The sequence below is a fragment of the Myxine glutinosa genome, chromosome 7, assembly GCF_964187855.1.
Source record: "Myxine glutinosa chromosome 7, kmMyxGlut1.1, whole genome shotgun sequence".
Lineage (NCBI taxonomy): Eukaryota > Metazoa > Chordata > Myxini > Myxiniformes > Myxinidae > Myxine > Myxine glutinosa.
Window position 1 is genome coordinate 173,520,411 of NC_136267.1, and position 16,448 is coordinate 173,536,858.

At 41.9% G+C, this 16,448-nt stretch overlaps 2 protein-coding genes across 3 annotated transcripts in view; one reads left to right on the forward strand and one right to left on the reverse strand.

The window, feature by feature from the left end:
• Positions 1 to 16,448, reverse strand: part of LOC137431845 (RNA-binding motif, single-stranded-interacting protein 1) — a 400,729-nt gene that overhangs the window by 295,974 nt on the left and 88,307 nt on the right. For both annotated transcript variants that reach the window (XM_078782569.1, XM_078782568.1), the window contains exon 3: positions 5,166 to 5,224. In XM_078782569.1, the coding sequence (XP_078638695.1) occupies positions 5,166 to 5,224 (59 nt within the window). The remainder of the gene's footprint in view (positions 1 to 5,165; positions 5,225 to 16,448) is intronic.
• LOC144893034 (uncharacterized) overlaps positions 1 to 16,448 on the forward strand; it is a 296,542-nt gene that overhangs the window by 99,318 nt on the left and 180,776 nt on the right. The gene's annotated exons all lie outside the window — the stretch shown is intronic.

The following is a 16,448-nucleotide window of genomic DNA, read 5'->3' on the forward strand; positions in this document are numbered from 1 at the left end:
TTGAATAATTCTAGAAGTAGCAGGTGCATGATAGATCCGCTCTGTAAGTTTGTCACATTTTATCTGTCCAGCGAAAGTGTTACCTCCAATCTGCCATAACCAGTCCTTGTTTAACCATCACACAAAGGTGACATGTATATGTGTATGTGTATGTGTGTATATGTGTGTGTGTGTGTGTGTGTATATGTGTGTGTGTGTGTGTGTGTGTGTGTATGTGTATGTGTGTATATGTGTGTGTGTGTGTATGTGTGTATACGTGTGTGTGTGTGTGTGTGTGTGTGTGTGTGTGTGTGTGTGTGTGTGTGTGTGTGTGTGTGTGTGTGTATGTATGTATATATATATATATATATATATATATATATATATATATATATATATATTATAATAGCCGTAGATGATTCTGTCTGTCTGTCTGTCTATCTGTTGGGTGTCTGTCCGGGGTGTGGCTTACTCGGTTTGCAGAGTAGCTCCACCCATAGCTCCACCCATTCTGGGAGTGGCTATAAACAAATATCCACCATTTTATTAACTCGCATAGCTTTGAGTCCTGTTTTGTAGGCCCGTGGTGTCTTGCTCTCCCCCAGTTTTATTTCAAATCAAATTCGATAAATCATTTCATTTTTCACAGTCGCTAACATAGTTTTAGACTCGGTTGAAAAAAAACGGGAAGAAAATCCGATGAAAGTTGCCGTTTATAGAACGAAATGAATTCTCAAAGGCCTGTAACTTCAAGGCCATTGAGTCTCTCTCACGCCTTTATCTCCAATCTAACTCACCATATGATTTCATTTTTATCGATGGTTTTACTTTTAGACTCGGTGTCAGCAATAATTGAGAACAATCCACACACGCGGGAAAATGCAGAGATATATTTTTTAAAATCGCGTCATGGTGTATCATACACCGCCCAACATGACACCGCCGGCAATGTGTCGATATATATTAAAAATTCGCTTTTGCTTTTCCGTTATGATATATTACTATTTCGTTTGATGATAGTCGTCACAAAAACGTCAACAATGATGCCGACATATATTTCTTCGTTTTTATTTCATTCAACATATTAGCCGGAAGTAAAATATGTTTCAGGAAATTACCGAGAGATATTTCTTCGTTTTTTTTATTAGTTATGTGCGCATACACTTTAAATAGGTTTATTTGAAATCTTTAATTTTCCACAATATAATTTACTTGCCATTTATCATTTGATGATTACGAGACAAATTCCTCTTGAGGATCGTGACAATTCATGCGTTGCGTGGAAACTTCCATTTCCAAAATGAATGAGACGATCGATGAAGAACGACTCGGTGTCACCAACGCGGGAAAATGCAGAGATATATTTTTTAAAATACACCATATCACCGCACAACACCGCCCAACAGCGCCCAACAGCTAACAAGTATCATACACCGCCCAACAGCCAACGAGTATCATACACCGCCCAACATGACACAGACAGCAACATGTCGACATTATCGCTTTTTCTTTAAACCGAGTGAACCGAGCCGAACCGAATACACCGCGTGAATTCACCGAGCGAATTTCAGCCAATTCCACCTATTTCTTCGTTTTTATTTTATTCGTTACCAGCAGAAGTACCCAGCGTTGCCGGGCGGGGGAGGGGGGAAGGGCACGTACACTTTAAACATGTATATACATGTGGGATGTGGGATATATACATGTGGGATGTGGGATATATACATGTGGGACATGTGTACGTGTGTGTACGTGTGTACGTGTGTGTATGTGTGTGTGTGCGCGTGAATATGTGTGTGTGTGTATATATGTGTGTGTATGTGTATGTAGGCTAACCCCCGCTCTAGCAGGGAAAATGGCCTTAAAATGCATGTTGTTGTTGTATGTGTATATACATGTCTGTGTGTGTGTGTTTGTGTGTATATGTGTCTGTACGTGTGTGTGTGTGTGTCTGTTTTTGTGTGTGTGTGTGTGTGTGTGTGTGTGTGTGTGTGTGTGTGTGTGTGTGTGTGTGTGTGTGTGTGTGTGGAGATGTATATATGTGTATATATGTGTATATGTGGATACATATGTGTATACATATTTGCATATGTGCATATGTGTATATGTGTCTGTACGTGTGTGTGTGTGTGTGTGTGTGTGTGTGTGCATGTGTGTCGATGTACGTGTGTGTGTATGTGTATATGTGTGTGGGTGTATATGTGTGTGTGTGTGTATATGTAAACATGGGCCGGTGTGTGTGTAAAGTGTGAGGAGGTATTGGAGAGGAAAATGCAGAGATATATTTTTTTAAATCGCGCCATGATGATAAACGAAAATACACCGCCTAAAATAACAGTCGACATATATTTAAAATTCGCCATACACATCCATGCGGGAATCCCACGGGCATGGATGTGTGTGACATTTCGACATATTGAGTTACATGCTGCGCCTGCACATTCAGTTATATAAGATGGTTACTGGCAATTGATCACATCCACAAATGATGTAATCCACACAATTTATGTACTTTACATAACGTTAATAGGAATACATGCCCGTGTAGATGGGAATGACATATAATTCACCGAAAACGTTGAAGCAACCGCATAATATTACGGTGATGTTTAACTCTGAGAATAGTTCTAAATTTAAAAAACTTTCTTCTGATATTTGTGATTTATTTCAAACAAACTGTATTTCCCAGCGACACGGGCATGTATTCCTATTAACGTTATGTAAAGTACATAAATTGTGTGGATTACATCATTTGTGGATGTGATCAATTACCAGTAACCATTTTATATAACTGAATGTGCAGGTGCAGCATCTAACTCAATATGTCGAAATGTCACACACGTCCATGCCCGTGGGATTCCCACGGGTGACCCCGCTAGTATATATATATACAAGCAGAAGTACCCGGCATTTCCAGGCGGGGGAGGAGGAGGGGAGGGGGAAGAGGAGGGGAAGGGAACGGGGGGGAGGGGGGAGGGGGGAGGGGGGAGGGGGAAGGGGGGAGGGGGAAGGGGGAAGGGGGGAGGGGGAAGGGGGGCGAGGAGGAGGGGAGGGGGAAGAGGAGGGGAGGGGAACAGGGGGAGGGGGAGGGGGGATGGGGGAGGGGAAGGGGGGAGGGGGGAGGGGAAGGGGGGGAGGGGAGGGGAGGGTGTGGGGGTGCCCGGGGGAAGAAAGGCCTCTCCCCCCTCCCCCTCCCCTCCCCCCTTCACCTTCCCCTCCCCCCTTTCCCCTCCCCCTCCTCTCCCCCCCATTCACCTCCCCTCCTCTTCCCCCTCCCCTCCTCCTCCCCCTTAACACCAGGGGGGTTGACTCAGCCTGTCATCCTACCGAGGTCGGCAAATTGAGTACCAGTTCACTGGTAATTCCCTGTGTGCCGCAAGAGGCGACTAACAGGGTTGGCGGCACGAACCCGGAAGTCGGAACTCATTGTCGTCAAATAAATGTAGCATGTATGTTTCACTCTCTGTCACATGCCGTTGGTCCCATGTCAATCGGATGAAGTTGAAAAATTTACATTACGAAGTTTCTCTGGGACGTACTGATTCCGAATAATGAAGTTGAAAAATTAACGTTCCGAAATACGCTAATTACGCTAACAGAAGCGCTGGCGCTGCGAAGCGCTAGAGGGAGCGCTGCGCTCCCTCCCTTCGATTCCCTCCCTCTTCTGCTAGCGTTTCTGCGCTAATACGCTAATTTTAAAACCCGAAGTTTTTTAAAATTTAAGGTGTGCTGTAGTTGCTCTGAGACGTACTGATTCCGAATATGCCTTTGGTTTTTCTCTGCGATGAGTAGTTCTCGAGTTATAAGAGGACAAACAAACATACTTTACTGCTTTATATATATAGAAGTTGGTACGATTCGGCCAAGGAATCCCAGAGATAATTGCAATTAAGTGAGCCGTGACGTCACGGAACGCGCCGCCGGTAATATATTATAATTTATGGTAATCTATGCAGCACGACATGGTCATCACGGAAAACAAGGCGCCTTTGCCGGCGCAAAAACGGCTCTCCCAGGGTCAAACTCGGTATCGTTGTGAGCGCACGGTTCAGCCCTTCAAGAAAAAGTTTATTTTGTAAAAATCGAACCACGCGTTAAAAAGATATGACTGGTTTTGTTCGCCGGCACGTCGGCGCTCGAATCGGCTCGCGATAAAATCCAACACGTCCTTTGTCGGGGTCGTCTGAACCAACCACGGGGCCTAGAAGGCTGGGACTGGTCTCAAAAGTTAGGTCTCGATCATATCTCGTAATGCTGGAAGCTGCACGTCTCTGTGATAATCTTGTGGACCATGACAAGAGATCGTGCGAGTCGCTCGTAACGGCTTCAAGCACTTCCGCATTCGACCATTTCATGAACGCCATACGCCCCGCCCATCAAAGCGCGTACGTATTAAAGGAACATACAGTGGCCCATGTGTCGTCATTTGCGCATGCGCCAAAGTCTTTGCAGGAACATGAAGCATCGGAACAGCGCATTTGCGCATGCGCAAGAGTGAGAACCGCCTGTGCACCATTACGCTAACAGAAGCGCTGGCGCTGCGAAGCGCTAGAGGGAGCGCTGCGCTCCCTCCCTTCAATCCCCTCCCTCTTCTGCTTGCACTTCTGCACTAATACGCTAATTTTAAAACCCGAAGTTTTTTTAAAATTTAAGGTGTGCTGTAGTTGCTCTGAGACGGACTGATTCCAAATATGCCTTTGGTTTTTCTCTGCGATGAGTAGTTCTCGAATTATAAGAGGACAAGCAAACAAACATACTTTACTGCTATATATATATATATATATATATATATATATATATATATATATATATATATATATATATATATATAACCATCGGAGTTGATGAGAGGTGCTGAATATAGAAAGAGGATGGCATCACACAATAATATAGAATATTTATGAAATGAGTGTTTTCTTTTGAGCGTTTGTTCTGAGAATGTCTATGACGTCACAGAAAGAGATATAAATAACAAATATTTCAAATGACATGTGCAATCATTTCAATTATTCAGTAAGGTGTTTTTTTAAAATAACTACTGTATGTTAGGAAGCCCAACATTCCAGAAAACACCTAATTAGGAGTCATATTTTTTCAGCTATTGTGAGCATGCACTTTAATGGTCTGAACATGCTTGGCTAATGTTAATATTACTGCAAACTGCGGCAGTAATCCAGAAATCTCACCTTTACACTGGTTGGTGCTTTTATCCAAGATGGCCTTGGTTGACACAATTTTTCCATATCTGAAAACACATAAGGCATCATGGTCAGCTTATGTAAGCATGCATTTTAGATGATGTGTAATAAAGTCTGCACGGTATCCCGCCAACTTCCTCCCGAACACAAACACTGTCAATCCAGGGGTCACGCTCAAAGCCTCTTGTTTTAATGCAGCTGCAAATTCCGTCCAAAGCTTTCATTGTAACTCGGCTTAAAGAAAATATTTTTTAAATTAAAAAATAACAAAACTGTGCGACCTTCTTTTCGACAAGTCTCTAATATTCAACGCTCGCCGAAGCAGTGTGAGCACGTTGGGTAAATTCAGCATCTTTATCCAGTGCTGACTTTAAAAAAAAGAATAATAATAATATATATTGAAGAGTCTCATTGGAAGGATTGATATTTTTAAAAACAAATATCACAATATAACAAATGCCATTTTAAGTGGACAAACCTATTTTAACCAATTAATTTCAAGTCAAGGTAAAGGAAGATGCAATGGGTGAAGTTTATAATTTTTTAACATCAATAAAATTATCCAAATCTGTGGATATATTGAATAAAAATTTGGTAAAACTCAATATTATGGCCAAATCATTAAGTGTTCATATGGCCAAACGAAAATTGCTGCTCAAACTACATTAAGGAATGTAATTGATTATTACCTTCACCACCAAAGGTGGATGGAGATTATGTTTTAACCCCTGTCTGTCTGTCTGTCTGTTTGTTTGTCTGTCCGTTTGTGAACAACATCGCTCAAAAAGTTGTGGACGGATTCGGACGAAATTTGGCAGAGATGTAGCGTATGTGACGAGGAGGAAATGATTAGATTTCGGTGAAGATCCGGATTCGGATCCGGCTACAGGAATTTTTAAGTGATGCTTCACCATTGGGAGATTGGGCCAAAAACGATACATAGCAGGATATCCCAAAAAGTTGTGGACAGATTTGGACAAAAATTGGTGGACAGGTTGGGTGTGTGACAAACACGATTGGATTCAATTTTGGTGAAGATCTGAATATGGATTCGGATATGAGAATTATTATTTTTTTCTAAGTGATTCTTCACCATTGGGAGATTGGGCCAAAACTATACATAGCAGGATATCTCAAAAATTTATGGACGGATTTGGGCGAAACTTGTTGAACAGGTTTTGTGTGTGATAAGGAAGAATCCATTCAATTTTTGTGAAGATCCAGATCCGGATCCAGCTAGTAGAATTCTTAAAGTGATTCTTCACCATTGTGTAATCCGGCCAACAAGGCAGAGGTATGCTTTCTACTGAGTGCCGTTCTAGTATTAAATTTGTTTTGATCAGTGATGCCAAAGTTGTATCTCGGCATTGTGCAGAGAACAACACGACATAAACCAGGATATAATAATGGTGGAAATCAATCATTCCTGAGTTTGCTTCTATATCCGTCTTATCCAACCGCTGTGTCTTCCCCCTACCCCTCAAATTCTTCGTCACATCCAGTATTTCTCCGCCTCCCTCTATTTTATCCCTCATCCCTGTTGTTGGTGTGTTTTCCCCCAACTCTCTCCACTGTTCATTCTTTGCTGTTACGGCCTGATCCATCCGAGCTCCTTCATGAGCCTCGACTTTGTATACAAAGAAAGGCACATGAAGCATACGTTGGATCAAAAGAATTTTTTTTTTTTGCTTATCGGCAAAAGATGTCTGGAAGATGATGATTTTGTAGCATTGAACACACAGCAATCGGATATACCATCTTACCCCGTGCAGTCTTGAGAAAAAAGGACATTGGTGGGGTCTCAGAGGAACACATTTGATTAGTTGTGATGATGTGAAATGTGTAATATCTTGTACTGCTAAACGGAAGGGTTATGAAAGCGTTAAAGAGCCCATTTATGTTCCACCTTGTTCAAGTGTATAACTCAATTCAAATAAAATATAGATTTTAAAGGTCACAGAAAAAAAAATTCTGGTAATTTACCGCCGTTGATGCGGCGTCTCTTACACCATCTTATTTAACACGTCACATTAGTTCGTTAATCGTGCCTGTTGTTTGTGTCTTTTATGATGTCGCTAAAACAGTAAGTTTCCTGTTTGGAATGATTTTTTAATTTTGTTTGACCGCCAGACAGACAGAATAAAAATATTATCTCAAACACTCCTCCCTATGCCTGCGCCATCACGACAAATTCAGAGACAAAGTACTGTTAAACTACAGGTTCGTTTTCCAATTCATGTTCCAAATCATGGTTCAAAATATAACATTAAATTGACATTAAGTTGTTCTTCTATCATAAACTGATGCTTGTACACAGACAGACAGCCAAAGTGACGCAATTGCTTAACCCCACTCTTTGCTTCACCTGCACGGGGTTAAAACAGTCCCTCAGACTTGTGGTGAAGAAAGAAAGCCTCTCATTTCTTAACCTGCACCGGTTAATCAAACCTTTTTGAGCATGCCATCAGCCAAAATTAATAGGTTGGCCCATAGACTAGACGGATTTCTGAGAAATGTGAATGTTCGGTGCATTTTTGGGTAAAAGTTGGGAACCTCACTTTTTAACATAATTAGGGTATGCTGAATTCGATTAGATTAACCCGGTCCCCAAGCCGAATTTTGAGTTTTTGACCTTCTAATTAGCATAAACAAAATGGCCACCAAATTGCAATTTTTGGACAATTTATTTGAACAAGCATTTATATGTCATGTATATACATACTTACCCTGCGCAGTCAACTTGGCACGAGCCAACTCTTCTGTTTTTGACGTTTTTTTCTCTTTGATTTAATATGGCTGCCAGACCTTGTGAGCGATGACATTGTAAATTTATATTCTCTAATATAATTGTTGCATGGATCACGCTCAATAAATTTCAAACTGATCAGACTAAGCATTGTCCCTGTCGAATTATGATGTCATAATTATGGCACCAATGACGTCATCGTAAACAACACCTATTCCCCATACGGAGTTCTTTACAATGAGCCATGTTTCAATTTTTCCAAAGAGAGGTTTTGGAGATATAGAGGTGCAACTTTTTCGGTTTTTCCGAGATGGCGCCTGTACCACAACACCTATGATGTCATGATTAGCATTAAAATATTCTAAAGGAGGAGGCGCTCCTATGGTGAAAATTTCGTGTCAATTGGACCAACAGTTGCTGAGAATTTTTTTTTTCATAATTATTGGATAGTGTTGTATTTTTCGAATTATGACGTCATAACAAAGGCACCGATGACATCATCATTATCATCTTATACCCCATGGGGAGTAGTTGACAATGAGCCAGGTCTCAATTTTTTCTATGGAGTGGTTTCAAAGATATGGAGGTGCAAAGTTTTTCCAAGATGGCGCCTGTATCAAGTGACCTATGGCGTTATATTTATCATTAAAATATTCTACAGCAGGAGTCAGTATGGTGAAAATTTCGTGTCAATCGGACCAAGAATTGCAGAGAAAAAAATTAATACTGATCGAATCAAGCGTTGTACTTGTCGAATTATGACGTCATAATTAAGGTACCGATAACATCATCATTAACATATCTTATTCCCCTAGGGAAGTCCTTGACAATGAGCCATGTTTCAAATTTTTCCATGGAGCGATTTCGGAGATATAGAGGTGCAACTTTTTTCGTTTCTTACAAGAGGGCACCTGTACCACGTGACCTATGCCGTCATAATTATCATTAAAAAATATTCTACAGGAGGAGCCGCTCATATTCTGAAAATTTTGTGTCCATCGGACTAACAGGTGCAGAGGAATTTTAATGGCGTAGCCCAAAGGGCAAAGGCATCTCGAACAGTGTTTGTCCGTCCCTATGTATGTCCCCTCAAACGTATACCAATCAGAGCTGAGGATCTGGTCACATGACAGGGTGATGTGATTCCGTCTAATGTCATTACGGCGGGACGGCAACTGACTCCGCACACCGCCATTTTAATTCAAATTTCGTTCAGGCTGAACATATCGTCAAACCTGTCATATATCACAATCGCCATACTCTACCTTTATGTTTTTCATTCAGTGTGAAACACAAACAAACCGATTGCTAAAATGACCATGAAATATCGAAAGCATCTGTGTTATGGGTCTTCCAACAAAACAGTAGGCTAGGTATAGGCCTTAGGCTTCATGCCTCACCTTCGGACCGCTTCGGACAAATTAAGCCCAGGTTGCTTAACACAGTAGTGTATCGTTTCAGTAGTATCATTTTCGTACTAATGATAATATAGTAAATATAACCATAACGCTTTAATCCCAATGTCGTGATTGGAAAGTTAATTGATTGAAGCGGTGTATGATTCATGATCAATGGTCTAAGCGATGTCGGCACTAATATTAATAACCGAGGAAGTAGGGAATTAGCCTCGGTTTTTTTAAAGTAATATCATTTTCGTAATAATGATAATGTAACGTTAATATTATAATAAATGTAATCGTAACATGTGACTGCAGAGTTACTAGAGGTTAAAATATATCTTCTATAGCGGCAGTTTTGTGTCACGCTACGTCATTACGTCTGTCTTTACCTAAAGTATCAAACAAGCCCGGCTACGCCGCTGTTAGACTTTCGGTCTTGTATTTTTCATGATGATCAGATCAAGCGTTGTACTTGTCGAATTATGACGTCATAATAAAGGCACCGATGACATCATCATTAACATATCTTATTCCCAATGGGGTGTACTTGACAATGAGCCATGTTTCAATTTTTTCCATTGGGCGGTTTGGGAGATATAGAGGTGTAACCTTTTTCCAACATGGCGTCCGTACCACGTGACTCGTGACGTCATAATTATGAATGAAAACATTCTACAGGCGGAGGCGCTCATACGGTGAAATTTAGTGTCATTCGGACCAACGATTGCCGAGAAAATTAAATTAAAAAATGCAGACACGTAAGTACGCACCCGAATGCTTAACCCTCCAAATATTGTGTCCACAAACCCCCTCTCTCTACCTGTACCCATCCAACCCAGTCATACCTTAACAGCTCCTGGACTCAGTCTTTTGCACCTGAGAAGTTGCAGACGTTTCTGACAACCTTCAACTCTGATTCTGCAACTAGACCGGGCGGCATCAGCTCACATGTTGATGAAGCTGAGTCTATGGACCCATCACTTTACCATCACAGCCAAGACTGGTGGTCTCTCTTGTCTTCCACCACATACTTTCTGGCCTTGCACTATCTACTCCTTCCATGCTTTCCTCGGGTTCTGCATGGCCGAATGGCTGCTTCCTGCACCTAATTTCCTTGTTTAACTTCCACATTCTCTTAAATCTCATAAGTACCTCCAGATCTTGAAGACAGCTGTTCATGACTATCTCAGATGATCCCCATCCAAAACCATTATCTTTTCTACCAGCTTTAATCCTCTCCCCGCAAAAAGCCCACCTCTTTCTAAATTTGCAGTTTTTCCTTCCTGGGAGCTTCCATCTTATCTGCTGTTGGTTTCCATCATGCTTCTGCATCCATTTTGTCCACACCATATATCCTCCCTTTCCCCTCATTCTTCCCACATCCTTTGTTTCTCCAAGTCTCCTTCTATTTTGTCCCTCAACCCTGCTGTTGGTGCTTTCTCCCACTCTCTTTCTGCTGATTCTCTTCTTCTGTTGCCTTCTTATTCGTTCAGAAGAGCCTTGACTTTGTATACAAAAAAAGCAATCGCTTTACAAATGTCCGACCCACGAAGTACTCCGAGTGGTCAGACACTCCGCGTTAACAAGGATTTTTTTTTTTTCTAAAACACGCTCAATTTCAAGATTATAATTATCCTAAATATATTCAGCCCTTGGGATTTGCCAATGGACCAAAATGGTTGTAATCGTAGCACAGCAAGATGTGCAATGAGGCGGAAATGCACTCTTAATAAATAATAAATGTGTATTAACACGAGACAACCCTAAATGGATCCAGTGAGACAAAAGACAGACTTTGACTAATAATAAATAAATAATACTTAATAATACAAAAATAGAACTAAAGGCACCAGAAGCATCTTTCACTCACAAACACGAAACCAGACAAGGATTTTATGATAAAGTTCCGGCACGTCGGTGACGCAGGGAGCAATTCATGATCAACACGATCAAAGGCGATATTGATACACATACATACCCAAACAAAATCCCGTTCATATTCTTCAATGTATCCTCTACCCTACCTTTGAACCTCTCGACTGCCTGGCTGCTTCTTCCAGGTGTCTATTTACAACCTGGCTGCTTCTCCCAGGTGTCTTGCATGCACCCTTTTTTCAAAAGCAATGAACGCATTATTGTACCTAATCTTCACTCATCTTACCCCCAGAACCAATCTGTCTCTGGTGAATCGTTAACCCTCTCCTTCACTGAAGATCCTTATACACACCCACACTTTCTCAATAATCTGATGTACCTCTGCACACACCGGTCCCCACAATGTTTCACGACCTCTCCAACACCTTTCCAGAAATAAAGGATACCCTCAACCCTCTGATGGGTCCAAACTCGCTTCCAGACTGACACTTTATCAGAGCCGCATTCATGATCCGTACTCGATTATCAAATCCCTCCAAATTTATTTATCCATTTTATCTGTCCAATTGAGCCCATCTTCCAACCCACCTCTCAGAGGGCCCTTCCGGTATGTCTACAATTTTTCCTACTCACTAAGATGTGATTGGCACATGGTTAATGTCCTGCAGCTGCCAAAACCAGCTCATAAGACCACCTTCTGTGTTGCCAGCTGCAGCAGGAGATTCCCGCGTACCACCAAGTCTTCCCTGAGAGACAATTGCAGCACCAGCACGAATACAAGTTCAAAACACACCTGGGCCACAAGCATGCCTCAAGGACTGGGTCTTCAGTTGGAGGACAGGCCTAGGCAGCCAGTTTGTTAAAGGTTTGATCCAAACTCCCTCTCGGCCAACCACACAAGGTGGTGTGACTAATTGGGGCCGTTAAAACTTGTGATAGTAGTAGGAGTACAACAACTACTAGTACTACTACTACTACATATGCATGTACACACACGCACACACACAAACACTCCCATGCAATGTCCTCTGTTGGCATTACATCTGATTTTGTTACTTTTTCTTCGTTTTCCCAACAGTTTTTCATTGTCCTCGCTCCATCTGGAATGAAATTGACACCGAATGATGATCACACTGTCAACTGAGCTATCACACCACCTATGGAATTAGGGTACAATAAAAACATCAACATGGTTGGAGAATAAAGAAAATGGTTGGAGAAGAAAGAAAAATCTAAAAGGAAAATAATGAATAGAAATAATATCTGTACAAATTTGTAGAAAAATAGAAGAAATGCCAGGACCAGCACAGTTTGTTTTTTTTGTATACAAGATCGAGGCTCGTGAAAGAGCCAACATAAATCACACAAAAAGTCAAACCAACACATAAAACACAAAAAATAAGGGGAGCGGTAGACAAGATGGGGAGAGAGGGGGAAGGACACAAACACAACATTTGAGAGCAGGGACATCGGGAGAAATGTGGGAGGGGGACGGCTTGGGGGGAGATGGGAGAGGTATAAAACATATGAACACTGCAAGGACTTCCAGGAAAGAAGTTGAAATTTCCAAAAAAAAAAGTGTATCTGGGGTGAATTAGCGAGGGTAGAAAGGATCAAGGTTTTGGATGGGGAAGATAAGAGATGGTGGTGAACAGCTGTTTTAAAGACCCGGAGGGAGGAGTGGGATTGAAGGGAATGGGGGAGTTTGTTCCAGAGGCAGGAGAAAAGGGGAATGAAGGAGTGAAGGTGAGCAGAGAGTCTTGATTTCGGCAGTTTAACCATAAGAGGGTTGCTGGCAGATCTTGTGCGACCTGAAGGAATATTTGGGGGACAGAGCCCAGAGAGAGCTGGGGGAGCAAGGCCGGAGAGGAGTCGGTAGAAGACAGAAAGACCACCAACCTGCCTGCGGTGAGTGAGTGAAAGGCCCTCGGAGTTAGCTTCATCGCAGGAGATTCCAATGATTCTGAAAGCTTTGGTTTCAACAGCGTGAAGCCGAGCTAGTTGTGAGGCAGGAGCACCAGCCCAGAGGGGGGAACAGTATTCCATTGAGCTGCGGATGAAAGCCTTGTATGTGGTGAGGAGCTCAGGTGTGCCAAGGAAGGACTTCGCACGACGGAGGATGCCCAGTCAGGGACTGGCTTTGGAGGCCAGCTTGGAAATGTGGTTTTCCCAGGAAAGATCATGGCAGATAGTGAGACCCAAAAGCTTGAGCGACAGAACTTCTTGGAGAGGATTGTTGAGAAAGTAGATGGGAGGGTTTTCCAGTCAGTCTTTTCGGAGAGACATTGTAAGAGTGTGAGTTTTAAGAGTTTTTAAGACAGTTTTTTTTTTAAAGACAGTTTCTTACTCCTCCGGCTTCTATCAGCGTGTTTCTCTACTCTGGAACTCCTTTCAGTGTCCTGCTTTCCCTCATCCTATAACCTTCTGCAATTCAAGTGGCATGTTAAATTTCTTCTGTCCCCTCTCTCTTAAATTCATCAATGTGTGCGCCGTCCATCGCATGGATGTTAAACTGGGTGTCCAGTCTGGCGGCATTAATTGGTGGATGTTAAAGATCCCATGGTATGATTTTTGAAGAGTAGTTGAGCTATCACCAGCACCATGGATAAATTCAAAATTCCTGCTCTGACTTCCTCTGTCGAAGTGGCAACCTGACCGGGATTGTAAATCCCAGACAGGAAACTGCTTCGGCAGGACTAATGCTATGTATAGACTATAGAGCATGGTACATAATCTGATCTCTCTTAAACTTTCCTTGTGCAGGCCCACCTAGAGTGGCAAGATGAGCTCCATTAAATATATATTTTAAAATTAGGAACAATATGCTTGTGTAGAAGAAGGGTTATTGATGCATCAGGAAGACATATACATTTTTCTTTCGTTTCAGGTGTTAAACTAGCTCCTTCGCGAGTCTCGAATCTGTATACAAAAAATACTAGAGCGAAGTCCAGGGTGATCCATCGCTAATACCCAGACTTCCCACCTAAATCAAAGTTGAAAGATGGCAAAAGTTCCACCAGGAATGATGCAACATCAAATTTTGAATTAATTTCTTTTTCAGAAATTAAATTCTGAAGAATTTTTTTTCCCGTTTGACCCCTGTGACCCTAAGTCCCCACCCCTCTGGGCGATGAACTTTGGATCAAATCCAAAAAAGCGTTACATATTTAATGTGTCTCCCAATGTTGATTGCATACACAAAGTTTAATTCAAAAATATTTGAAAATGTGAGCGTGATTGCATTTTTCGGCATTTGACCTTTGGTATTTGACCTTTGACCTTTGACCTTTTGGTATTTGACATGCACCAGTGGGTGGAGCCAAAATGATGCTCTTGCACCTTCTTGTCATGTGGTGATCATAACTACAAAGTTTTGTGAATTTATGCACAACCATTTCGGAGGAGATACCATGACGGACAGACAGATGGACAGACAGACAGACAGACAGACAGACGGACAGAGATGGAGCCGATTACAATATCCAATGTATTCTCTCAAAAAGCATGGGGATGACAACTAGAAGCATCTGAAAATGCATAGCCCATCTGCATCCGCTTTGTATTCAGACTTCTTCTTCTTCCATATCCCAAACATGATGAAAACACCTAAAACAAGCCTGTTATCATGGAAACTGTTGACATGTTTAAACGGGGAAATCGATCGTTCTGATTTTCGGATAAACCAACTCGATGATGCAATATGCAAATTGTGTTCAAATTTCAAGTCAAAATCAGATGAAATTTGATGATTTTATACAACCTTAACCTTTGACCATTTGATCTAAAAAAAAACACCACTCGGCTTCGAGATTTTGATTGGTGAAACAATGCAGTCACCAGATATGCAAACTCTTAAAATTTAAGGTCAATTGTTAGTAAATGGTCAAATGTAAATTGACGATTTTATGTGACGTTGACCTTTGACCTTTTGACCACATTATTAATTTTCCTTCTCCACATTCTCCTAACTAGGGCATGCCCGTACGTGGGTGCCCGTTCCTTGCCAAAAAAAAAAAAAAACGCTACCCGTACGCTCTACCCCGCCCGTACGCCCGTAAACAAAAAAAACAACGCTCTTCGCTTCCGCCCTTCGCTCTGGGAGAAATAATGCGCATAAGAAATCGAGAAATTATTATTTTCTCCGGAAGAAATCGAATTACGAACCGTAATGGCGCACGCGCTCGGCTCGGCTCGCAACAACGCGTTCTGTGATTGGCTGCCGGAAGTGAAGTCTTCACTGTCCGGAAGGTCGCAAATCGCAGTTACGATGAATCGCAAATTAGTTTTATTTAGTTTTAAAACATAGTTTAACGGCAACATAGTTTTCCAACGTGAAATAAATGAATACGCTCTCAAATGTGCCGTCCGAGGCAGAGTCTGTTCGCCACGTTCGGCACACGTGATAGCGCGCTGCTCTCTGATTGGTTGAATCGTTTTTTGGACATAGCTCGGTAACTACTTGTCCGATTAATATGAAACCTTGAAAAGGCACATCCTCGGGTCCCCAGAAATATACCTGGCAAGTTTAAAGTATATCGGACCCGTGGTTGTCGAGAAACAGCGGTCACAGACATACATACATACATACATACATACATACATACACACAGAGATTACTGGAATTATAGATAGATAAAGCTTTGTTGAACATTTTATGACAAAACTCAAATGGTAAACTTAAATTTCAGGTCAATTGGATGAAAATTTGGAATCTCCTGCGATTAAGCTAACTCCGAGGGCCTTTCACTCACTCTAACCTAACAGGCAGGTTGGTTTCACTCACCTAACAGGCAGGTTGGTGGTCTTTCTGTCTTCTACCGACTCCTCTCCGGCCTTGCTTCCCCAGCTCTCTCTGTGCTCTGTCCCCTAAATATACCTACAGGTCGCACAAGATCTGCCTAAAACCCTCTTATGGTTAAACTGCCAAAATCAAGACTTTCTGCTCACCTTCACTCCTTCATTCCCCTTTTCTTCTGCCTCTGGAACAAACTCCCTCACTCCCTTCAATTCCACTCCTCCCTCCAGGTCTTTAAAACAGCTGTTCACCACCATCTCTCATCTTCCCCCATCCTTCCCCCATCCCCCTTTGTGTCCTTCCCCCTATCTCACTATCTTGTCTACCGCTCCCCTTGTTTTGTGTTTTGTGTGTCGGTATGACTTTTTGTGTGATTAATGTTAGCTCTTTCACGAGCCTCGATCTTGTATACAAAAAAAAAATAAAAAAAAATTGATGGTTTTATGTGATGCTGA